At 36.0% G+C, this 26,300-nt stretch overlaps 1 protein-coding gene across 1 annotated transcript in view; it reads right to left on the bottom strand.

Annotated features, from left to right (window-relative positions):
* The window catches only part of LOC145291527 (uncharacterized), a 1,250,821-nt gene that overhangs the window by 737,601 nt on the left and 486,920 nt on the right, over positions 1-26,300 (bottom strand). Inside the window, exons 38-42 of the mRNA XM_080137518.1 lie at positions 22,253-22,279; positions 22,032-22,052; positions 18,164-18,208; positions 5,969-5,998; positions 5,400-5,438 (exon numbers count right to left, since the gene is read on the bottom strand). Of these exons, the coding sequence (XP_079993644.1) occupies positions 5,400-5,438; positions 5,969-5,998; positions 18,164-18,208; positions 22,032-22,052; positions 22,253-22,279 (162 nt within the window). The remainder of the gene's footprint in view (positions 1-5,399; positions 5,439-5,968; positions 5,999-18,163; positions 18,209-22,031; positions 22,053-22,252; positions 22,280-26,300) is intronic.

The following is a 26,300-nucleotide window of genomic DNA, read 5'->3' as shown; positions in this document are numbered from 1 at the left end:
GACAGAGGTCACACTAGACGATCTGAAAATTACCCCTTCTCAGGTGCATGCTATCATAAAAAAACCTTGACACTTCAAAAGCATGTGGACCTGATCTCATCCTGGCTGTACTATTAAAAAAATGCTCCGCCAAAGTAGCTCCAGTTCTCTCCAAACTTTACAATAAATGCCTTAATGAATCTTGCTTTCCTGACTGCTGGAAAACTGCTTCTGTGGTACCAGTTTTCAAGAATTCTGGCGAAAGAACTGGCCCATAAATTATCACCCCATTAGCCTCCTCCCACTTTTTGCCAAAATATTTGAGTCCATAATTAACCCAGCTCTAGTCCATCACTTTACAGATGCTAAACTTCTGACCGACCAACAATATGGATTTAGGCAAGCCCGTTTCACAGCAGATATCCTAACTGTAATCTCTGAACATATATACTATTCACTTGACAAAGCAAGGGAGGAGAGAGCGGTAACTCTCATATATCTAAGGCTTTTGACAGGGTATAGCATGAAGGTCTTCTCAGGGAAATCAGATCATACTATATCACTGGAAGAATACTTAACATAATTAAATCCTTCTTAGATAAGAGAAAAATTCAGGTTGTCCTCGACAGTCGTAGATCTAAACAATATAAATGCGGGAGTGCGTCAGGGGTCTATCCTTGGACCTTTATTATTCCTAATATTCATAGATGACCTCCCTGACAAAATTGTCTGTGAGATGGGTATATATGATGATGACACCACGCTCTATAACAGACACAACAGGATAACAAATGAACACAGAACTAAAGAAATGGCAGAAATACTAGAGCAAGACCTTCAATTTGTAGTGGAATGGGGACAAAAATGAATGGTTACATTCAATCCTCCGGAGACTAAACTTGTTTCCTTCAATAATTACAAGAAACCTTCTCTACCACCAATAGCAATGGGCAAAGACTCTTTATCTGAAAGTAACTCTTTTAAACTCCTCAGCCTAACGTTTACAGGGAACATGAGTTGGAACAATTACATTGAGAGCATTGCCAGGACCGCTGCAAAGAAGGTAGGCTCTCTCTACCATGCTAGAAAGCTACTAACACCCGAAAGTATCTTGTACCTCTAAAAGGTCACCATTCGCCCATGTATGGAGTATTGTTGTCATATGTGGACTGGTGCATCTGCTACTAGTCTCTCACTCCTAGACAAGGTTCAAAAGAGAGTCGCTAACCTGATAGGTCTGTCATCTAGGCTTCAGCCTCTGTCCCATTGACGAAATGTAGCATCCCTCTGCGTGTTCTACAAGTATTTTAATGGTGAATGCTCCGACAAACTACAAGCATTTGTACTCCCTTGATGTAAATACCCCCAATAAACCCGACAAGCAGCTAAGCTTCCTGATCTACATCAATGACCTCCCTAAACACATACTTAAATCATTCGTTGACATCTATGCTGATGACACGACCATCTACGGCAACACATCAAAGGCTGTAAATGACAAAGTTCTCTCTGATTCTCTCTCCTCTGATCTCGAGCGCGTGGTTCAGTGGGGGAAGATGTGGCTGGTTACCTTTAATGCATCCAAAACCAAACTCCTATCCTTACATCATCAATGCTCTGATCCCCAGCTGGCATCAATTATGATGGATGGCTCTCGTCTGGGTGAGGCCCCATGTTTTGACAAGCTTCTGGGTTTGACCTTTACTCCTGATCTGAAAGTGAACACGTACATCAAGTCTGTTTCCAAGGTCGCTGGAAAGATGGTGGGATCCTTCTACCGCTCCAGAAGATATCTCACTACTGATGCAATTCTCTATCTATATAAAAGCCAAGTATGTCCAAGGATGGAATACTGCTGCCATATCTGGGCAGGAGCTGCTAAAAACAACCTATCCTGCCTTGACAGAGTACAAAATAGACTTCGTGGCTTAGTGGGGGATGCCCTTTTCTCTACCCGGCAACCTCTCTCCCACAGAAGAGACGTTGTGAGCCTATCCTTGTTTTATCGTTATTTCCATGGCAGGTGCTCGTCTGAACTCCAATCTCTGGTCCCCCCTCACCAATCTTTCACGAAAAACACCCGTCTAGCTGAATCCACTGTCAAAAGTTTCCCCCACTCTTTATATGTGCCTAAATCAAAACGTGGATTCCATGAACAAAGCTTCTTTCTTAGAACTGCACGCCTGTGGAACTCTGTTCCGTCTGCCCGCTTCCCACCGGACTACAACTTGGATGTGTTCAAGTCCAACGTAAACAAATTCCTAATGAACCGCCCCCTTAAGTAAACACTTCATCAAATCTCCACACTAACGTAATGTACTTGCAATAACCCTTATCCCTGAGTGGCTTCCGAGCCTTGATAAGTGGTGATCACTGTGTAAAAAAAAAAAAAAAAAAAGCAGTTGAGATCCCTAGATGTAAGAGAGCTTTCTACTCCAGTAGTTTCTTCCCCTGGAATGCTAGATTTTGGAATTCCCTTCCAGTTCCCTGCTTCCCCAACTGTGCTGACATGCAGAAGTTCAAGTGTAACGTGAACCGACATCTTGCTGACCAACTCCCTACATAGTACCCCTGTTGCTTATGCCCCTGATAGTAGCCCCCTACATCAAAGTGGCGATGTGCCTTGTTTGGGGTGAAAATGTAATAAAAAAAGATGTAATAAAAACCAATTACTTTGTTTTCATTAGCATTCATATATATACTGAACACATAAATATATATGAAATAGCGGTGCTGTCTAGGTGTCAGCACATGTTAATTTTATACCCATGCCAAAAAACAAAACAATAAATTAATCAAAAAAAGAAAAAGAAAAAAAGTCAAACAAATACTAAAAAGATTCACTACATTCACACATTCTGCTTCTCAAACCAGAGATTCTCTTTAACACTTGTGTGAATTTGATGATTTGCGTTTTACATCCAACCAACTTTCTTAATGCAGAATGAAAAGGGGAAAAACACTACTGGTTTCAATGATATCAAATTCATGTATCGTCTCAGTAAAAAAACGAAACAAAAATCATAAAATAACTTACATTACATATTTTTTTTCTTTTTTTTTGGATATGTAAACACGTGTGTCAAACAAAAAACAAACTCACGGTTCTTATTTTTTCTCACCTAAAATAAATATAGAACCAAACAACAAAGCAAAAACTCTGATTTGATTCGATTCAGCTTTGCTTTATTTATACGAAAAAGACAAACAAACACTGGAAACCAGGTTCTTTCTTTTTAAAAACTCTCATAATAAATGTAGAGATGACGACCGTTTACAAATCGGAGATATTACAATCTAGGGAGGATATAAAATGTTCTAAAAAAATAGTAATTCCCTCCCCCTCGAGAACCCCAATGAGAAAAGCCTTTGCTGAACATACAAAAACGCACGCGGCCGTTTTGTCTTTTTATATATATATGTATATATATATATATATATAGAGAGAGAGAGAGAGACTAGTGAGGATGCCTCGCATTGCCCGGCGGTTTGGAAGTGTGTGGAGAAAAAGAAGTTGTAGTAAGCAGGCAGGCAGGCTCGAAGCCGAAGCCTTGAGGCAAAGGCGGAAAAGAAAGTGAAAGAAAACGTGACATCTTACCGCTTGGCCATGATGAGACAGGAAGTGAAAAGCGTTCTAATTTAGCAATTAAAAAGTTGATATGCAGAAAGTGAAAATAAATAAGTTCACGCAGGAGAAGAAATGAAATCATGCACTTAAGTTTGGCTGTAAGCCAGTTAAGCTTTCAGCTTTCCACCATCGTGGGGAAATCTGCTCCCCTCCCCCAAGAGGGGGGGGGTCTGGCAGTGTCTTAATGAATAGCAATTGTCTGATATGAAAGGTAGTCCCTACAGTGATCAAAACTGATTGCTGACCACGAAGGCCAGCTAATAGCTTTTATTTCGAATCAGTTTTGGTTTTATATGAAAAAGCCAAACAAACACACAAGAGGAAGAAATAGCACGAAAATAGCGTGTAAAGTCACTCAAATAAAGGATAGAGACGACCTCCTTTTGTAAATCGGAGATATTATAATCTAAGGAGTATATAAAAAGTTCTAAGACGTGGTATCCTTATAAAATATCCTGATAAAACAATACGGGCGGAGTCAGCTGACTGGTCTTACCCTCGTTTTTTCAAAGCTGTATCGAGGGATTTAAAAAGGAGAAATAAAAAATATGTTCATTTAAAAAGGAGAAATAAAAAATATGTACATTTAAGAAGGAGAAATAAAAAATATGTACATTTAAGAAGGAGAAATAAAAAATATGTACATTTAAAATAAAGGTACGTTGCGTTCCATTATCGGTGAAAAAAAAAAAGAGTGATTAAAGAAAAGCTACGTCATGATATTTCAAAGATCCTAGATGTTAATTATGTTCAAACTTAAGACATTTCCTCTGCTTACAGAGAGAAGGCCTCCTTAACTGAACGTGAATAGTCTCCAATATCTTGAGATGGAATATTGAGTGAGCACGACTCAGTATTGAAAATGAGGTCATGCTGAAGTTCACTGCACATGACAGGTTTTTAATGAAATGGTCAGCTATTGAAGACCCGTATGTATTGGCAAGTATGTCCGTTGCTTGATATGTCCTATTACTGATTTTGCTAGGTACGTGGTGTTGGACTCTCCCATCCAATCTCAATGTTGTTCAACCCACATAGTTGGCTGGCATCAAGGTTTTTGTAGAGAACACAATGCACCTATTCGAAGCAAAATAAAAGTTTGGAACTGTTTAGCTGATTTGTTTGTCAAAGTTCTCACTTACAATCCCCAACCATGGCAAAGATATATTGGACATTTACTCACTGGTTGAATTTTAGTTTCAGAAAACTTAGCTATTTTCTTTTGCATAACTGACCTAATCATATCAAGAGGGTACTTATTCTTGGATAGGGTATCAGTGATCATTTTAAATTCCTCATCCAGTTTTTATTTTGAACAAATCATAAGGGCACGATGTGTTAGGGTCCAAATTAAATTGATCTTATGTTTTGGGAGGCAAAATGAATCCCAGCATGTATACAGTCCAGTAAATGTAGATTTTTGGTATATTGATGTAAGGTAACTAGATGGTGTTTTTGTTACATCATGAAAGCTATGGACAAGTTACACTCTCCTTCATAAGTATACTTTAATGCGGGATGCATTTTATTAAGTAGAGAGAAAAATTATTTGTCTCCGTTTAGTTATCATCTACATATCGAAAATAGACTAATGGCGTAATGGGTCCAGAAAGTTATTTGCTCTTCATGGAAACCCACGAAAATGTTTGCCATTATTGGGCCCAGGACTATTTTCCGATGTATCCATGGGCTCATGTATGTTTTTATTATTTGTTAAAGTCTCAGACTGCAATAAGAAAAGGTAACAGTGAATTGCGTAAGCTTGTAGATTTACAAAAAAAGGATTACTGACCCATCATTGAACTTTCCGGCATTTTACTGCTTTGAGTCTCTGGAATATAAGATATTTTTAACATTAAAATACTATAAAATAATTTTACAAACAAGTCAGACGGACAGATAAAAATAAAAATTTGTCTCCTATGAAAAGATTGTATTTCTGAAACAAATGAATGTTTGATAACATTATTTTTGTTTGTTCTTATTGCTTCAACCTGCCTCAAATTATTCAAAACAATAAATTGAAAGAACAAATAGCTTTTAAATAAAAAGAAAGTCAGTTCGCCTTGCATTGACATGGCGTTGCCCGGGATTCTCTTTCCATTTATTTTTCTTCTTTGGTTAAAATTTGTTCCGTCAATGTAATTATTTTGTAAGTTCTTTTTTTTTTTTAGAAACGCTTTTAGAATTTTCCATATTTTCGCTCATAATCTTTCGTGTGAAATATTGACGTTTAAATAATTACAAAAAATACATTTGTTAATGACTCTCGGATATGTTTACACTAACTGAAATCAGACGATTCCAGACAATGCTGGGTCGGGTCAGCTCATATATGTATATTAAAGAAAAACTACTAACCTGTTAGTAATGGCGTCAATTCTGTAACCTCTGAAATATAAAATATGTGTTTGTTAATATGAGAATACTATGAAATTAAATATTTTATATTTCAACAAATTGCCTGAGTAAAGCAAAATTTTCGAAACACTAAACAAAAAAATCTTGAAAATAATTGAACTAAATTATTATGTAGCTTCACTTGAATATCATATTTCTGTTTTTATCAGATGTAACATTACCTCCCTTTCATAACATAATTACACAAACTCACTACCAGAGGGCGTTTTTTCCAAATGCCATGTTACGCTTTTTTCTTCTGATCAATAGAGAAAAAATAAAAAATAACAAGAAAAATAAAAACAATCTTACAACGCCATCAGTTTTCTGCGACACATAATTTTTTAAAATACAAAGAAAAAACAAACTCAGAAGACACCATACTTTCCTCTCGCCCAGAACAACAAAAATACAAATCAAAAACAACAAACAAAATCATAAAAAAAAAATGCGTAAATTATCAAAGGAAAAACTTATATTCTCTCTCTCAACATTCTTTATGGCTACTACTGCTACTAATTACCTTTTGGAACCCTTAGTGGATTAGAACAAGTTGCAAGAGTTAAAGACTGGAGTGAACAGAGTCATCATTACTGAAGTCCTTCAAAATCCAAAACCATGTAACTCCGATCTCAGCCCAAAACGAGCAACAACACTATTGAATTACTGACTTAATACTCTTTCTTAAAAAAGTCTCAGCAAAATATCAATAACATCCTTTCAAAGACTAAAAACACTCTACAACGGCCAATAAAAATAACTTTCCTAAATATCATAAAATAACCTGGTGACATGGAAGAACAGAATAAAAGGAAAAATATTCAAAATTAACAGCAACGAGTTACTAAACTTGAAAACAGTGAACATGAACGGGGGAGGGGGAAGTACTTGAAGACAAGAGTAACGAACCCCTAGACTGGGAAGACTACAACCTGGAGCAAGCATGAAGAGAATGGCGTGAACACATCGAAGACGCATTTACAGTATTCGAAATAACAGGCAATAAGAGACAACTATCGCTCTTTCGATTTTACAGAGGAAAGAAACTAAAAGACATCATCCAAACCTTATCAGTGGAGATACCACCAGGCCAAGTAGAGCCTACATACAAAACAACAAAGAAAGCCCTGGACGAATATTTTATACAAAAAACGTTTTTGAGCGTCATAAATTCCAGATGCTTAGTCAAGAAAACAGGGAGTCAACACACAACTACGTCACCCATCTACACATGCAAGGAGCAAAATGCAACTTTGGCTAATACAATCTGGATAACAAGGCTATAGTGGACCAGTTAATAGAAAAATGCACCTAAAGCAAATTACGTTGTGCATCTTTAAAAGAAATGAATTTAACCGTAGAAGAAGCACATTTATATTTGAGTCCACTGAAATACAGGTTGAGCATATAGAAGGGAATGAAAGGGAGCACTCTGATATCCATCAAATTAAAACCAACTACAAACAACATAACAGTGGGTATAGAAACCAACCCAGGGACAAAAGCTGCACTTTAAAATTAGTTACATAATGTAACAGCTCAGACTACATATGCAGTCAAACAAAATGCCCAGCATTTGGGAAGAAATGTAATTAATGTGGAGTCGTGAATCACTTCGAAAAAACATGTTTCAAGAAAAAGAACAACTGTAAAGGAAAAGCAAAAATATCAGACGAACACAACTACATCCAACCTGTGTCAACGAAACAGAAATCAGACAGTCAAACATGGATTTTTCAGGTAGAACCTATTAGTTCAGCATGGAGAGAAATCATCCACATCGACAATGTACCAATCAGAATATTAATAGATTCTGGGGCAATGCCCGACCATCAAGCCTTAACGACTATTTTCAATCCCAAGGGTAACCCCTCCGCACAAATTTTGCGCTGGATCCTATGCTTGCAACAATAGGATTACACCATAAAACTATTAATGGTAGAAATAACTCGGCAGACATACTCTCTTGGCAACCAATTAGGTATCAAAAGGCAGTTTCACAGAAGAAAAGATTGCTGAAGGGTTTATCAACACCATTATGGCAAACAGCATCCCTAAATCTATTGCTTTATCGGAAATAATGGATGAATCTCAACAGGATCCAACTAGCATAGCAGTGGAAAAGGCCATACAACAGGAAGACTGGAACAGTAAATTAACAGAACCCTATAAACACGTGAAGAATTGATTGACGACCAAATAGAGCATAGTTATGTGTGGAGCCAGAATCACTATACCCGAAAACCTACAGAAGCGAATCTTGAAGTTGGCACATGGACCGCACCTGGGTATAATGAAAACAGAAGTGCTGCTTAGGACTAAAGTATGGTGGCCTAATATAGACTAAATATATGTATGACTAAAGTATGGTGGCCTAATATAGACAAGGACATAGAGGCTACTATAAGCCGATGTATTCCGTGCATAACCCTAGACCCTAAGAGGAACCACAGTTCATATGGCCAAAATGAAAGGCCCTTGAGAAGTTCTCCATGTTGACATATGTGTGCCTTTCTCCAATGAGGACTACATAATTGGAATGGTGGATGCAGGCTTAAGATGGCCTGAAGCATTTGTTACAAACTCCACCAAGGCCAGTATTATCCAAAACTGTTTCTATACTCATGGCATCTCAGCCACCATTGTTTCAAATAATGGGTCCCAGTTCATATCCTCAGAATTTAAGCAATTCTGTAAAGAATGCAGTATCCAACGCCGAAATATAACACGTTATCATCACCAAGTTAATGGGGAAATTGAGCAGTTTTTTGGGACCATGTTGAAAGCAATTCGACCGATGAATACGGAAGGAAAAGACTGGAGAAAACATCTGGGAGAGTTCCTAATGTATTACTGAAGTAGCCCCTACGCCATGATGGTGGAAACATCTGCAAGGCTCCTCTTGGGTAGGGAAGTGACTAATCAATCTATCAGTAATAGAGGTCTGAAAGTCAGGCTTGAAGAACAGCTTGGCAAAAAAACAAAATAGAAAAAGGCAAATTGAAGGACCACACAGATCAAAAACAAAGAAAAACAGTCTAACATCGAATCCGGAGATATGGTACTCCTTAAACAAAACAAATATAATAAACTAACTCCAGTATACCACTCAACACCATGGACAGTAGAACAATGCAGAGGGGAGTCTGCATGTATAAGGCAAGGTGATAAACTGACCTTAAGACACACATTGCAACTGAAAAGAATCCCTAAAGACAGTAGCCGTCAAAACTAGGGGATGACGATTTCCCTTTAAGTGACGACCTGGGAAGACAGGAGAAGGAACATGAGCAAAAAAGTGATGAATAAAAAAAACGGAAGAATCGGACCTCCCGATCACCCTCAGATGAGTAAGACGTCACATAAGAAAACCCCAAAGATATGTGAGCAGCAGTTCAGAAGATGAGGAAAGCAATCTAAATACAAAGGAAGGGGCAGATGTGACATCGGATATGACATCACGAGCAGGAGTATAAATAGAATTCACTGAGAGAAGTTCAGGACTCTTCAGTAAATAGCAAAGATATCAGAAATTCCATCAACAAAATAAATCATCATTGACAACACTATGGAATAAGACACACGAGTTTAAAACAAGTACAACTCTATATTCACTATTAAACTGCTCAATTATTGGATGTTCACTGATCAACTTGAACAACTTTAGAACCCATCAACACGCTCCAACATAATATTGAAAAATAAGAAATGCACATTGTAGCTGAGTGGATTAGATACAAGAGTTGACTCCCCACCTAAAAAAATAATGTCATACACGTAATCTATATATATAACAGCGAAAATGTGTGTGTATGTATGTTTGTATGTATGTTTGAGTATGCGGGTATACCTACTACCTCAGGGAGATGAACACCTCTGCCTTGCATAGTTTCAGGTCACCCTTGGGCAAGGTGTAGTACCTGTTAGCCTCCCTCTCAAGTTCTGGAGGGTTACTATATTGTGAGAACTAGGGATATATAAATACATATGCATGTTTTCTTGCTTATGTGTATGTGTGTGTGTATGTCCAGTTGCTGGAAAGGTAAAACTCCATGATAATAAAACATGCACACTATGCCACTGCTCAGTCATCTCACTACATCAGTTTGTCACTGTGCAACCAGTGATAGGGTGCGAGAGGGTACAATATGTGTAGCACAAGCATGTTGTGTCGCGATCGTTATGTGCAGATATCTTTCGAAGAAAAAAAAAAAAGTAAAAGTCCTATGGCGATAGGTGAGTGGCGACGTGCACAAGCTTAGCGGGCTGAAAGTGCATAGCTGCAAATCTACACATAGGCGGCCAGTGAGTTATCTAACATCATCGACTAAATCGCTTACAGGGTGGAAGCAACTTCGGTGGATGATCTGGCGGCTGAGCAGCCTTTTCTAGGGATACACTGCTCACCCATGAATTTGGGAAGGGTCGACAAAAGGTGACCTAAAAATTGTCTACCCTTTTATTAGCTGGTCAGCTTCCTGCAGTCGGCGGCTGCACTATATTAGCAGGAAAAACAAGATAAAGTTGAAGAAAAATAATAAACAAGGAAAATCAAAATTTTACCAGGAGAGGAATAACCTAACTGTTGCTACGTGGAATGTGAGAACTTTGCTAGATGTCCTGGATAATGAAAGACCTGAGCGTAGAGCAGCTATTGTTGCAAGAGAGCTCGCTAGGTACAGCATAGACATTGCGGCATTGTCTGAAACACGATTGAGTGTTGAGGATCAATTGGTGGAAGTGGGCTCGGGATTTCTTTGGAAAGGAAAACCATCGGGGCTGAGACGAGAAGGTGGAATTGGCTTTGCAGTGCGTTCTGATTTGGTGAAGAGGATTGAACAGCCAATCTGTGTAAGTGACAGAATTATGATGATGCGCTTCCCTCTTGCACACAGTAGGTATATGACGATTTTATCTGTGTATGCCCCTACCATTGGTCATGATGAAGACACCATCACAGCGTTTTACCAAGATCTCAGTCGTACCATTTCCTCTATTCCTTTATCTGAGAAGATCTTACTCATGGGTGATCTAAATGCAAGGGTTGGCAAGGATCATCACACCTGGGACTCACTCGGCCGGTTTGGTGTAGGTAGGGTCAACAGTAATGGTCTGCATCTTCTCCATCTATGCACTTAGTTTGACCTTGCTATCTGTAGCACGTTCTTCAGCCACAAAGAGGTCCATAGGTTTACCTGGACCCATCCTCGTTCAAAACAAGGTCACTTGATCGATTACATTATTTCCAGGAAGGCAGATTTGCGGGACGTCTGTAGTGTGCGTGTTATGCGTGGAGCTGAATGCAGCACAGATCACTTTTTGGTATGCGGGAAGTTGAAAATCTGTATAAGGAGGAAGTGTAGGTTGGGTGGTGTTGGGATTCTGAGGCGGGTTGATGTGTCCAGGCTGGATGATCCAAGTGTACGTGAAAAGCTTCGATCCGTAATTAATTCTGCTGATTTTGATGGGTCATGGGCGCATTTTAAAAATACAATCTATGAAATAAGTGTAGATGTTCTTGGCTTCCGCAAATCTAAACATCAGGATTTGTTTGATGATAATGATTCTGAAATTACTCAACTCTTAAGTGCTAAAAATGAGTTGCACCATAAGATGTTGTCTGCCTCTCATGGAGGTCGAGAGTCCCTCCGACAGTCACTTAAAGCAAACAAGGGTATTTCTCCAAAAGCAACTCCGCCAAATGAAGAATCAATGGTGGGCTAAATTCGCCAACCAAATCCAAATGGCTTTTGATTGTAAAGACCTCAAACACATGTACCATTTGCTTAAAAAAGCTTTTGGTCCTCAAACACTATCTACATCTCCCCTACTCTCAAGTGGTAGAATTGCCCTTATAAAGGATCCTAACAAGATTCTTCTTCGTTGGACCGAGCATTATTCTGATCTCTTTGACAACCCCTATAATGTTGATGAGGACGTCATCAATGAATTTTTATCACAACAGAAGCTTATCCATGAAATGTCTGTGTTCCCATCTGAGAATGAAATTAGAGATGCAATTAAGGAAGTGAACGTTGGAAGTCCTCTTACATGGGGGTGATAAACTTGTTCATGAAATTCTTCATCTTATCACTGATGTCTGGAGGGGTGTTCCTATCCATCAGGATTGGGTTGAAGCAATTCTTATATCACTGTACAAGGGAAAGGAGCCCAGGACCGACTGTGAAAGTTATTATGGGATAAGTTTGTTGGAAGCAGTTGGCAAAGTATTTTCCAGAGTTCTACTCAATAGATTGTTAAAGTATATTTGTCCATCCATCATTCCAGAAAGCTAAAGTGGCTTTCGTCTGGGCAGAGGAACCACGGACATGGTCTTCTCTGCTCGGCAGTTACAGGAGAAATGTACTGAACACTGTGTTCCGCTTTATAAGGTTTTTGTTGATTTGACTAAGGCTTTTGATACGGTGAACAGAAGTGCCCTATGGATAATTCTGGGGAAGTTGGGATGCCCACCTCAATAACGCTTTAAGGATAACATCAAAGATAATCTTAAAGCTCTTGGTATTGACATGTTCAGTTGGGAAAGTGCTTCCAATGATTGTAAAAAGTGGCGCTCTTTGGTCTATCATGGCTGTGATAGTTTTGAGAAGAAAAAATCTGAGCATGCAAAAATGAAGCGTGATATCCAAAAGAAAAATCTGTCAGATATACCAGGTCTATCAGAGGATTTCATGCAGAACCACACCTGTGATTTATGCGGTAAATTGACTTTATCCGGAGCTGGCCTAGCTAGCCACAAGCGGTCACATGGAGATCAATCTTTCTTTGATGGGGAAAACATTGCAGGTCACAGATGTTCTGTTTGCTCTGTGGTCTGTAAATCGAGTGGAGGCCTGAAGCGTCATATGAGCGTCCACAGTAGAGCAGCACCAGTTGGCATCCCTCAATCTCAGTTTAAGTGTGACCTTTGTAACAGACTGTAGGCTGGTCTGAAGAGCCACCTTCGTTCGCACAGAAAATAGAAATTGATGCATCTTGATCACATCCCCACATGTATATGTGTGCATGTATAAGTGTATATATGTGTATATAATTAAAAAAAAAGAAGATATTTCAAAAATACATGAAAATGACTGAGTAATCAGCAATAAAGCAAGGGAAAGATAGTCTTCTTCTGTCAAGAAGTGACAATCACCATGTATGTATGTGTGTATGTATGTATGTTCGCTTTTTGTGTATGTCTGTAAAAGGCTTTTTTCACTGGACTTTTCGGTCGGCTCATTCCTTCTTAAAACTTTTTATATGCTGTCTAAATCATAATATATATGAGTTATGAATGGGGGTCGCCTGTCTATTTTATTTGCCTGACTTTCACGCGTTATTTTTTCCAGATTTTTAGAGCGTCCCTTGTATCTTTTGCTTTTCAGTATAAAACAAGTGAAAACTGGCTTGAAGCTGCGTCATGTTTCAAGGTCAAACATCACGCGACTTAAGGTTCTCGCACCTGTTAATTTCATTTTATAAACGTTAAATTAAGAGGTTTTTCATTCCTCCTCTCTCGTGGCCGAGATGGCTAGGTCCCAGGGTTTTTTTCCATTTCGTTTCCATCTCCACGTCAAAGGTTCGGGGTTCAAGCCTACTTTTCTACTAAAACTGTTTTTTTCCTTTTACACCTACAAACACCTGGCCAACACACACACCTACAAACACCCGGGCCATGCCGGGTACCTTCTGCTAGTCTAGAATATAAATCTCACCTGTCTGTCTAAATGCATGTATGTTTGTATGTCTGCCTAGAACTTTCGACAGAGGCGACAGATGTTCAAAAGATTCGTATCGTTTTGAAGCTCGACCCTTCAGATGACAAATATCGAAAAATTAGCTAAAAACATAAATTCTTTCGCCCTCAACTTTTCTACAAGGAGGAGTTGCTTTTTTATCGCTGATATTTTCAAAAGTCATGCCCTCTTTTCGATTGACTAGCCTTAATTTAAACCTTTGCCACTTCCGGTTTGGCGAGGGACGCAACGGCAAAGACATCACGTTTTTTTCATATTCTTTTCCTCCTTAGTGATATAGGCTCGAGACTACCTGCCTACTACCATTTTTTTTTTAAAATTTAATCTGTTCTTAACATCGATCAACATTATGTCCAGAGGTTTTTGGGGAGTTTTGATTCAATGAATAGACATCTTGCCATTTCAAAAAGTGTCTGCCATGATCTTTCCGCAGTCCTGTTTTGGTATGGTGATTTAGGCACCGATTTCTCTTGTTAATTAATAAAAGTTCAAAGTCTTTATTAGTGAATTCTGTATCATTATTAGAGCGAATGTACTTTACTTCACGTAGGGAGCCATGTCGACTAAATACTTTTTAGTTGCTAGCAGGGTCTCAGATTTGTTCTTTAAGAAATAAATCATTATTAAACCAGAATAATCGTCTACAAAATTCAATGCATACCTGTAATTTTCTCTGCACATTGGTTTCAGTCACAATGTATCAGTGATAGGATTTTCGTGGGCTTCTTGTCTAGTATCTTTTGACATTTTCTCATTTTTCCTTGCATACAAACGTTGCAGTTTAAGTTTTTTTTTATGTTTTTATTTTCATTCCGCATTTGGCAACATTTTGATATCTGGAATATTGCAGTGCCCAAGAATTTTATGCCATGTCTGGAAATCATAGCAGGCGGTTTTTTATAGGTCTACACTATTTAAATAATATAGTCTTCCATTTTCTTTAATGTCAAATACAGTTCCATTTGGTACACCAGATTTATTGGGGCTAAAGTTTATACTTTCACCTTGTTTTGTACAGAAAATACATTTGGTTTAAATCTCGGGATTAGAAGAGCGTTTTCCAAAATACAGAAACAAAGTTCACCTTTATTGTTCCTTAGCGAGATTTTAGCATTGCCTCTCTTCAAACGATATCGTTTACTCGACTGCCGCTGGCCAGCTCTATAAAGTGACTCTAAGGGTTAAAGTTGAGATAAAAATTGATAAAATCAGATTCCTTCATAATTACATGTGCCATTGCTACACAATCGACAAGGAAGTTGTTACTGCTTGTTGAAGCATCAAACATACATGAAAATAAAAATAAAAAATGTATGTTCGCTAACGGAGTTCTTCACATTTTTAATGGAGTCTCCTTTGAAATTTTTGTATCTACATTGGAAACTTGTGATTGGGTTGCCCACAATTAAAGCAAATAATTTTCATGCTTTCCTTAGGAGAAAAATTGTTTTTGGATAAGTTGCGGTTTTTATTCCAGGTATGGGTATAATTAAATTTTGGTGTTTTTTATGTGGGCATTTTAAAATTTAATGATATTTGTAGATTTGTTTTTTCTGTGATCATTTTTCAGTTTCCTCGTAACTCCTAAGTGCCACCTTGAATTGACTAAAAGTCATGGGTTTTTCTTTTTTGGTTATGACGGTGTTAAATGGCTTGAAATCACTCAGTAACCTTTTAAGAACCATGGAGATTAACAGACTGTCACTAATAACTTCACCAGATATTTTTAACGAATTTGCAGTGATTTCGGCCCTTGTAATATAATCTGTAATCATCTTGGCTTCCATTCATTTTAGAGATGTCAATTCAGTATATAAAGAGATAATTTTTGGTTTTTCTTTCGATAAATAATGCTCTCTTAATATGTTCAATGCTTTGAAGCCATCATCCATGGCTTCTCTCATTACCAGTGATAGACTTTGGTCATCTAAGCACTGTATTAATTCCACAAAGACAATTGCGTTCTTTTCAATGAAGTCGGAGTCGTTTCTGGTTTCAGGTTGTGCCTGAATTACTTTGTGTAACTTTTGGATTCATAAATATCCTAAAAATTTCACTTGCCACAATTCGAATTTGGATTCTGATCCATCAAAATAAAGTTTCATGCTGAGTCCATAACCTCTTGAATTAGAAGCCATGTTTGTGGGGTATATGGTTAGAAAAGAAGAAAAAAAAAGGAAAAAAAAAAAAAGAAACGTACCGGGTGTATCTGCATTGCTTTTTGGGAAAGAAGAAAGAAAGGATGGCCAGCGCATTTGTATATGCGAAGGGCATCTTGGGAAGGCAGAGCATGATGGGAGAAGCTATTTTTTTTCCTCTCTTCCTTTTTTTTCTAGATAGGAGGATATAAAAGCTGGGAAAAATTCCCTGGGGGAGGCAGAGAGAAAAGAGTCGTGAACATCTTCTCTTGAAAAGAATTTCGTATTGCTGATGTTCGGATTGTGCAGTGTGACATTGGTGGCGAGAGGCCAGGTGTGGTCGATTGGAAAAGAAGAGGGCAGAAACGTGCTGTTTTCGAGAGAGTGACTTACTCCTTCCCAAACCCCAGAACCGAATCCTGATTCTAACGCTAAAATGTTTAGTTTCATAAGAGTTTCTGATGGTTAGTTGTTCTATATAAGTCCTGGAGATGACGAGGTTTCAGTAGACAGCTGTTCTGTATAAGTTTCTGGCTGTATAATTTTGTAGCCAAAGAGCAAACGATTCTTCCTGTGTTGACACAATGAAAACATATGCAAGATTGTTAAAAAAAAAAGGGGTTTCCTTTTTTGTGGAGCAATACTGATTTCTGATTGGTTGGTAGCAGAACGTAAATTAATTTGATTCATCAGTTCTTAGCAGCAGCGTTTATAAATAGAATCTCCTAAAGGTGAGGGACTATACCCCCATTATGAGTGAAAAATATTGCAACAATAGTCTTTGCTAATTTTCATGCATAAATACAACATGCAAAATTTTCATTAACTATGACACAATCCTTTTTTGGTTCTGTTCTGATTTTAGTTGCAATAACCCTTTTTAGTTCAGAAATAGTCTGGTGACTGTTTTTATAGAAATCAGAGGGGATAGAAGGTTATATTCAGTGAGTGTAAATCCCATTCATAACCACATTTACTTATGAGACGATCATCAAAGTATCACCATATATTATTGAATGGTGATAAAACAAATACTCTTCTCTATACTTATAAAATCCTGATTTGGTTGTGATAGGCAGCCTCAGTTCAGCAATAGTCTGCGGATTGTTATGATAGACATTATCTTTAATATATCCTTGCAGATAAAATTATTAGAGTTTGAGGTTTAGTGAGCGTGAAGCTTGTTTAGGATTACACCTCTTACTGAGAAGATGATCACTAAAGTGTCCCCCCATATCATTGAATGGTGTTAAAACAAAGACTGAAACTGTGAATCTGAAAGAATTATATTGTATTTAATTCTATTTTCATGTGGTTTGTATTTATTCAACCATTGTAAAATAATTTTTTCAACTCTTCATTGCAATTTTGTATAATAATTTTTATTTTCATAAATTAAAAAATAAAATGTGAATTAAGCTAATTTTTACTATCAACCCAAACAAATAAATACTAACACGTTAGACACATTTTTTTTAGACTTATTTTAAAAACCGTTTGTATTTTATGACATGAAGATAGGTTAGTATAAGGTTTTGCACAAGACCGTAATGTTTGAGAGCTTGACTGAACTTGTGTATATAACAAAGCTGCAACCTTTTTTTTTTTTAGTTCATAGGTCACCTTCTCAGCTATATTTTGAAATAAAAATTTTCAATTTTCGTTCATTAAAACAAAAGTTATAATACAATTCCTGGTGTTCAAAATTCTTCAGAATTAGTAAGGAACACAAGAGACGGTTTCTTCTGATTGGCAACTTTTTTGTCGTTGACACCGTCATAAATCATAGCGGGAATGTCGCTCGCATGTTATCTTATTTGGATTATATATATAGAGAGTTAGCAAAAGTGATGCTCTTTGCCGTGCTAGGGCTGATAATATTTTGCTTATGATGTCGGACGTTAATTCTGTTTCACTCATTTTTTGCTCCTTCTTTCCATTTATTTACTTAATTACGTCTTTTATTTGATTTTTTTATTTAGTCAATTTAAGAAGTTAGTAATAATTTTTTTTATGGATTGTTGACAATGCGTATGATATCGAATACAAAAAGAAAATATTTCAAAGCAAAGCCTGGAAAGTACCGTTAATTAATACCTTTGTTAAAACTGAAAAAAGATTTTTTTTAATTTGTTCCTTTGCGTCTCTTTGTATACAACGCGTTGGGTCTGTTAAAATGTAACATGTTATAACAAGGATAGAGCTGTATTTGATTTTTTTTTGTTTTTTTTTTTTAAGAAAGAAAAAATGATACTGACCTACTGATGAACCTGATATTTCTGGTATTGGAATTCTTGTTGTCTCTGGAATATAAGATATTGTATATTTGTTAATATTAGAAATGCTATAAAATTAAATATCTTTTTAATTTAACAAACGCCTGTCTGTCTCTTTGGAGTGTTATTTTCTCTCTAGTTGTTGGCATGCCGTAACGTTTATATGGATATGATATAGAATGTGCTCCAGAGGCTAGTCCCACATTGAGCAGAAAATATTCTGATTGTTCAATTGATTCAACAACATTAATGCCTGATAAATTGCAAGCTCATTTGGCATTAAAGTGTTAAAAAATTGTTTTGTTTTTTAAAGTTTAATTCACCCCAGGCAAGGCACTTTAACACTGACACATAAGAGGCTACTGTAAATTAGGGGTCATACCTGCATAGGGATCGTAAGTGAGGATTTGAGCAGTGGAATGTTTGTTCACATTACATTTAAATTTGTGTATATTGGTACAGTCAGTAGCAGAGAGGGAATTCCAAAGACTAGCAGTTTGAAGAGAAACTACTAGAGTTGAAAACCTTCCAGAATCTGGAAATCTCTCAAATGAAGAGGTGGAATTTTGCTGATTGTCGGGACTGTAGGCAGTGCAGCAAATTTTCATGAATGTATTTGCAAAACAAGATCAAGGATGCCACATTGTGGTGTTAGGCAGGGGTTTGGAGCGTGATAGACAGTGTGAGATCTATTAGGTTAAAGGTTTCTTTATTGGACCTGGTCTAAGAGAGAGAGGCTAGTGGTCAGTGCATCAGGCCAGATTTGGCAAAATACTCCACATGTTGAATGGATGATGGCTTTGTAGAAATACAGGATACTGGCAGGAGTTAGAAATTTTATAGCACGGTAGATGGAACCCACCTTCCTTGCAGCAGCCTTGGCAATGTTTATGTGTTTGTTCCAATTAATATTACTAGTGAATGTTAGACCAAAAAGTTTGAATGGTGGGCTTCCAAAACAGGACTAATAACAGCCAAAATCTGTAGTTTTATTAACTATCCCCATTAGTTTCGGCAGTGGTTTAGCAACAATCGTAAATGTCATGTAGAATTTGTCTGTACAGAAGGCATTGAAAATTTTCACATTAACATTGTTTTAGTCTGCTTCTGACGTGCTAAAGTATAAAATGCTAAAACCACTGTGCCATACAGACATTTTCTAGAAATTAAGTCAGAATATTCTTTCTCTCATATTCATTTTCAATTGATTTTTTTTTTTCTGAATAAGACTGGAGAACAAAATGGCCGAAACATTGTGATCATAACAGCCAAGACAAGGAAACCATTTCGAAAATTATAAATAGTAATTAAAATAATTTATTTATTCCCATAATACAAATTACAAAAGTTGCTATCAGGTGTTGTATCACTAACAAGATATGGGGATTCCTTTTATTAGAAAAGGAGTTTCTAGCTTAGAATATTCTAAAGGGAGAGCTGTTCATCCCTACACTAGAATTATAAGAATGTTTTATTTTTTGCTATCCCTACGGGATTAATGTAAAATTCAACACAACAATCAGTAATGCCAGGCCAATTTGCTGAAACAATCTAAATTAATGGACTGATTCAAACGAATTTGCCTGGCACAGGTAACCACTAAAACAGTGCTTAATCTTATGAAGATAGAGGTGCATTTGTTTAAATAAAAAAGAATTACTAACTGACTTCATTTTGTTGGCACTGTAATTTTTGCATTTTTTATATTTTTTTTTTTTACAAAGGAGTCACCACTTATGAAGGCCATGAGGTCACTCGAGGATAAGATGTAATGAGTGTACAGTGACACAATGGGACAATATCATAATAATCATTAGTAGTGGAAATTTGGTAAATTTGATTACTTAAGAGGACGGCTCATCAAGAACTTGTTCTTGTTGGACTTGAAGACAATCATATTGTAGTCAGCTGAGAAACAGGCAAACGGAAGAGAGTTCCACTGACATGCAGTTCTAAGAAAGAATCTCAAGAGATATGGTAAGAAATGCTACAAAATTTATCACATATTTTGACAATTATCTGTGAAAGTAAAATCAATTTCAAAGAGTTTGCTTGCTTAATACTAAAACATTCTTTCATTCTCATCTATTAATGATTTATTTGTTTCATTTGGTGTTGACTAAATATGTTTACTTTCATTTAGATTTAACAATGCAACTTCATAAATTTTACATAACGTGCTAAAGTCAATTTAAAAAGCAAGAAAGAAATGGATTCTTTACATTGCTATCCCTATAAGAAGCTGAGAAATCTAACATTTAAAGTCTCTGACTGGAGGCATATTATTTTCAGCTCTTGCTAAAATAAAAATAATGGTTTTTATATGTTTAGAAGATTTCTAATATAGCGAGAAGTAATACTGTTATGGAGTAATAAACATCCTTCACTGCTAAAATGAATAAGGTTCATTTATTAAGGTCTGATTTAGCAACAATTGGAACATTTAACTACCCGTGAAATCTCTCAACAATTCCATTTGAAGACAGATGATAAGCAGTTGTTGTTATATCGTAACAGAGTGCGTATGAACTTTCCACTTAGCATTGTTTCCAGTCGTCCTGAACTTCTCCTTGCCACTGGACTCAAAGAGTTCTGATTCAGGAGAGGTGTGGTTGGAGATTGCGCAACCCTTGCCTCACAATTACATGTACAGCTTCCCCTACAGGGGGTATCCTTTGTCTTTCGAGGCTGAACAGAGGCAATTGTAATGAGCACGTGGGAAAATATCAGCAGAAGCTGTAAGATAGCTGGCTTGTGAGGATATTAGCAGCAGCAGCCAAAAAATGCTGATATGCAAATTAGGAAGTGTGCACGAGCTGGTGCAACAAGAAAAGGAAAAAAGGGCATGACATAGTCCGAAAGAAAAAGTGTGGTTGAAAAAGATAGACCTGTAAAGTCAAAGACAAGAAATGACCGTTTCCGGCCAGCGCATAGTGGAGCAGAAAGAAATGCAGCCAGGTGAGATGGACATATCGACTGATTGAGAGAGACTTAAGTTGGCATCGAGATGAGGAGAAAGAAAAACGGTAATAAACGATTTGTGTTAAAAAAGAAAGAAAAGCTGAGTCGGATTAAATTATTTTTCCTTGTTTGTTCCTTTTTGTGGGACGGCGTGGGGTTCGGGAAAGGTTTTCAACTTTAATGAACATGGTTCAAATGTAATGGCCATGTTACAATGTGTATAATTCATGATGTTTAAACTGAAAAATGTTAATTGGAATTAATCGTTATGCTGTAATTTGCAATTCATTATTTAATTCATTTTTATAATGCATTCCAACAAAATGTTTTTACGTTTCTGAATTGTTGAAATGAGAATTTATTATCTGTATTATTTGGATTGTTTGAACTACTGTTTCCATCTTGAGTTTTATTTTTGCAACATTTTGGTCGACGTAACTTCCAAATTTCTTCATGTTTATCTTGTTGAACTCAATGAAAACGTGAAAATAACTCTCAAGGTGAGAACACTAGTCCGAAGAATCCAAATAACATGAAAATTCTTTTAATGACATGAGCCGAAGGCCAGAAAGATAGCAGAGACCTTTTCAGATAATAACACTTCCGTATCATTGATATTTTAGAAAATGTTACTATTTCAGTATTTTAACCTTGATTAAGTACAAATTCTCTAGAAAAAATCCTGCATAAAAATATCAATTCGTTCATTGTGGTTCTTATTATTTGGTACGTAAAACGCATAAAAACATCAAACTAATCTCATATTGGAAATTTTAACTGCTATCTCAATTATCTTGGAAAATCAATATTGCCTCCGGTAAAAGTCCCCAGTTGCATGATTGCCTAATCTAATATAGGGATAACTATGATTTCATACAAAACAACTTACCTGTAGAAATAGGTGAAACCACTGAAAAAAAAGAAAAGAAAAACGATTTTAGAGAATGAATATGGAAATCAAGGCAAGTAAATAAGTATATTGCAGAAATAATTAATAAATTCTTATTTAATTCATGCATATTTAAAAAAAAAATTATAATCACAGAAATCATTTACATTCTAAACATTTCAATAACATAAATTTCCGTTTAATATTTCGATTTTACTTACAATGTGTATACTGGCCAGTAGATGGTCCTGTTAAAAAGAATTGAAAAAGAGAAAAGTATTCCAATGAAAGAAAACAAAATTGAATTTTTTTATTGTTTCTATTCACAAAATTTAATTCAAATATCTTTCTTTTTAAAAAGATATTATTGCTAGATTATATAATAGCAATAAGTTCTTTGTAAAAACATTTTAATTAAAAGTTTGTAAAGAAATTCTATTATCTTTGTATAAAAAAAAACAAATAACGAAACAGAAACAGCTATAAATAAGGAAGTCAAATAAATATTATCCAAATTAAAATTAGGTAACTGTTGTGGAGACTCATACAAGAGATATAAACTTTTCCAAACAGCATAAATAAACTGAGGGGTGTTGATTCTCGTAGTGTGTGTGTGTATTATGCAGTAAATACTACCACTCTCATTATCTATGTATTCTGTCTTGTAAATAGAAATACCCTTTTCTGAACAATGTCCGCGTCTGAGTCTTTCTTAGTGACCTTTTTGAATCACAAAATTTGGCAACGAGTAAACCGAATTCATAAAGAGGATAAAACGCAACAAATCTGACAACAAAAAACTTGAATTCAGAAAAGGACCAACAACAACAAAGAAAAATACGTTTTTTGAACAAAAAAGAAGTATAAACCTATACCAATAATTACACATTGAAAGTACCTAACAACAGAGTAGCATTCTCAACAAACAAGATCGTCTTTCAACTGGGACTACGAAAATACCTCATAGAAGTCTTCCAACCAAGAAAAGGAAAAAAGAATGTTTTATTCGACATTGAAAAAATAACTTTCTCAAAACTGTACTTGAAGAAAATTTCCATTAAAACTAAGAGAATAAATAAAAAAAAAACGTAAACTTTGTTTAACGTACAGCATTAAACTGTAATAAGCAATATTGCAGCGGTTATTAGAAAGAAAAGTTTTCTAAATTTCACTCCTGAGAAAAGTCCACAAGATAAATGACAAGTAAATTAATGTTCAGATGTTGCAACAACAGGAAATAGAAAAAAAGTTGTTCCAACAACAACAAGCACTACAAAAACAACAGAAGGCCTAAGAGAGAAAAAAAAGCTGAAGAAAGATTAATTCAACAATCCCAAAATATTACTTTAACAGTAACAGCGTTTTCGCAAATGATATGGAACATCATAACGACTTTTGCCTATGTTCCTGATGAAAATAAAACGTTCAACGCTTTCCTTAGAAGATATGAAAACTATTTCAACATCGATTGTAAAGATTATGCTGATGCAAAAAAGTTTTCTTTTACAAAAATAGGAAATGTGGAACACACAGATTCGTAGACTACATCCTACCTAAAAAGACCATGAGATTATGGGAGTTCACAGAAACCGTGAAGTTTCTCTCAGGACTTTTCAGCTCCAATACATCATTATTTCACAAAAAGTGGAAATGTTTTAATTTGACTAAGTCGGATGATGAAAATTATTTAGTGTTTGTGTCGGTTGTAAACAAGCACTATAATGATTTTAGACAGGTAGAATTGTAAATAATAAATAATAAATATCTCGTTTTTGCTCAAATTCTTGTGTCAACAAAGAATGCTGAAATCAGACAAAGAGTGCCATCAAAATTAGAAAGTGAAGCCAATCTCACTCTACATAAATTTGCAGAGGCTTGCCAAAAGAGTTATAAGCATGAGAAGCGATTAAAAAAATATAGAGGAATTGGGCATAATATATGACAGAAAAATAAAGTATACATCCAAAAATTATTCCCTAAAAAAGAGGAAAAAAAAGTATGTCCAACCACATTCTCAGTATAAATAAAAAATTACTCCCCTGAAAAAGAGAAGGAAATGGCTACTCATATTTTTAAAACGAGTGAACCATAAAATAATCAGAAATTACCTTTGAAACCATGTTACCAATGTGGAAAATTACATTGGAAAATATCTATGATTAGCAATAACATTTTTACTGCATAAAGGTTAGGGTGTAATGTATGAATATTATACAATGTTACCACATTTGACATTAAATTTTTTTTAATAAAAATTAAATAAAGGAAAGAAAATTACTGGACAAACGTTATGAAGCAATGTTAATAATTTGCAAAAAACTTTTAATTTACATTGTTTTAAAAATCTTGATGAAGCTTATAAAGTAAAAGTTCATTTATCTTTAAGACTTTAATTTAAAACAATGTCAATTTTTACATGCAAAACGCTCTCTTTTTAAGAAAAAAATCATTGTCCCTAACTATTAAGAAAAAATAAATTCCAGAAATTTCTAACATTGTTCATATGTGTAAAAGTGTTGTTGATCGTGTAATTAGCAGGTGTAAATCAACAATAAAATATTAAATGCAAAACTCAAAACAGGCAGACCTCCAAAACATTGCAAAGAGACAATCGAAGAATTGTTAGAATGTCTACAAAAACCGCTTTGAAACTGCTGCACCAATTGCTCATAAATTTAATGAAAAGACAGATAGGATCTCAAGGGAACAGCTGCTTGTAGGTTAAAATGCAAGACTGCATGCCCATGTTCCAGCATTTCAAAGCAAAACCAAAGGGCCTGCATAGAGTATAAGAGATCACACGTTGTTTGGATTGATGCACAATGGGATTCAATTGATTTCATCATTTAATATCTCGGCTCAAACAAAAATTTATTGATCGAAATGAGCACTGGCAGAATCAACATATTTTTGCCAACGCAAAAAACAAGTGCATTTATGCCAGTAACGTAAAAATTTTGCCTTCTTGTGGCGATGATATCACTAGACTTTTTTAAGCATTTCTCATGTAGAAAGTTGTCAAGATGCTTGAAAAAGTGGTAGTTGGTAGCTGATAGGGCTGGAGAGTATGGCGGATGAGGCAGAGTTTCGTAGCCCAATTCGTTCCACTTTTGCAGGGTCAGTTTAGCAACGTGCAGTTAGGTATTATTGTGGGGGAGAATTGGGATTTTTTTGTTAACTAATGCTGAGTGTTGTTATAGTTTCTAGTGCATTTCATCCATTTGTTGACTACTTTTCTGCAGTAATAGTTTTGCCTGCATTAAAAACACCAATGGATGAGACTGGTCGCAGACCACCAAACAGTCAGCATAACCTTCTTTTGGTGATACTCTGGCTTCAGGAAGTGTCGTAGAGTTTCGTCGGGGCCTAAGCACTGAGCTGAGCATTACCAGTTGTCATAAAGAACAAACTTTTCATAAGTCACAATCCAGTCGAGAAACATGTTGTCCTTTGTGGAAAGGAAGATGGCACTTCATAACGGCATTTCTTTTAGTTGTCATTCAATTCGTAGGTACCCATTTATCAAGTTTTTTTGTCTTTCCAATCTATCTCAGATGGTTGTAAACCGTCATATACATTATGTCTAATTCAGAAGCAAGTGCTAACAGTTTTATGTGGACTTTGACTTAATTGATCTCAGCATCTGATGGCTGACCACTACACATCATTTTCGAGACTAGTCGCCGCGACAAAATGGCTCCTGGGCCAAACGCTTCATTGATATTGCAAGCTGTTTCATCAGCTTTCTGGCCTACCTTGAATTGAAATAATAAATTGTGTGAATTTGCTTTTTTCCCCATCTTGTATTTAACGTTCTCAAAAGAAGACAATCGTGTTAAATGACTGTAATTTAAACGATAAGATAGGGCTCTTTAAAATGATATATAAAGTAAAGGTATTATAACAAAAACTTATTTAAAAATACATCATTTGAAATCAAAAGTAAAAATTCTGCAAGAACTTTCTTCTCAACCGGAACATAATTTTACTAGATTCCAAAGTCCAAGATTTTATTCATTTTACTAATGTAACAGAGCAAATACACATATGACAATGTATGTAAATAACGGCATGTATTGCAAGCTGTATGCAAATGATCGAGTCGTGTGCAAAATGACATCACAACAAGGAAAAAGATTATAAAAAGAATGGATGTGCAAATTGATGATTACGTTCGAGGACAGAGGTGCAAGAGAAGGGTCAAATTAGAGACACATGGGTGATATCATAGCCGATACAAGAAGTCACATGTGGTCGGAGAAGGAGGAA

Source organism: Euprymna scolopes, chromosome 12 (genome assembly GCF_053919585.1).
Source record: "Euprymna scolopes isolate OS-2025 chromosome 12, ASM5391958v1, whole genome shotgun sequence".
Classification (NCBI taxonomy): domain Eukaryota; kingdom Metazoa; phylum Mollusca; class Cephalopoda; order Sepiida; family Sepiolidae; genus Euprymna; species Euprymna scolopes.
This window is presented reverse-complemented; position numbering and strand designations above follow the sequence as displayed.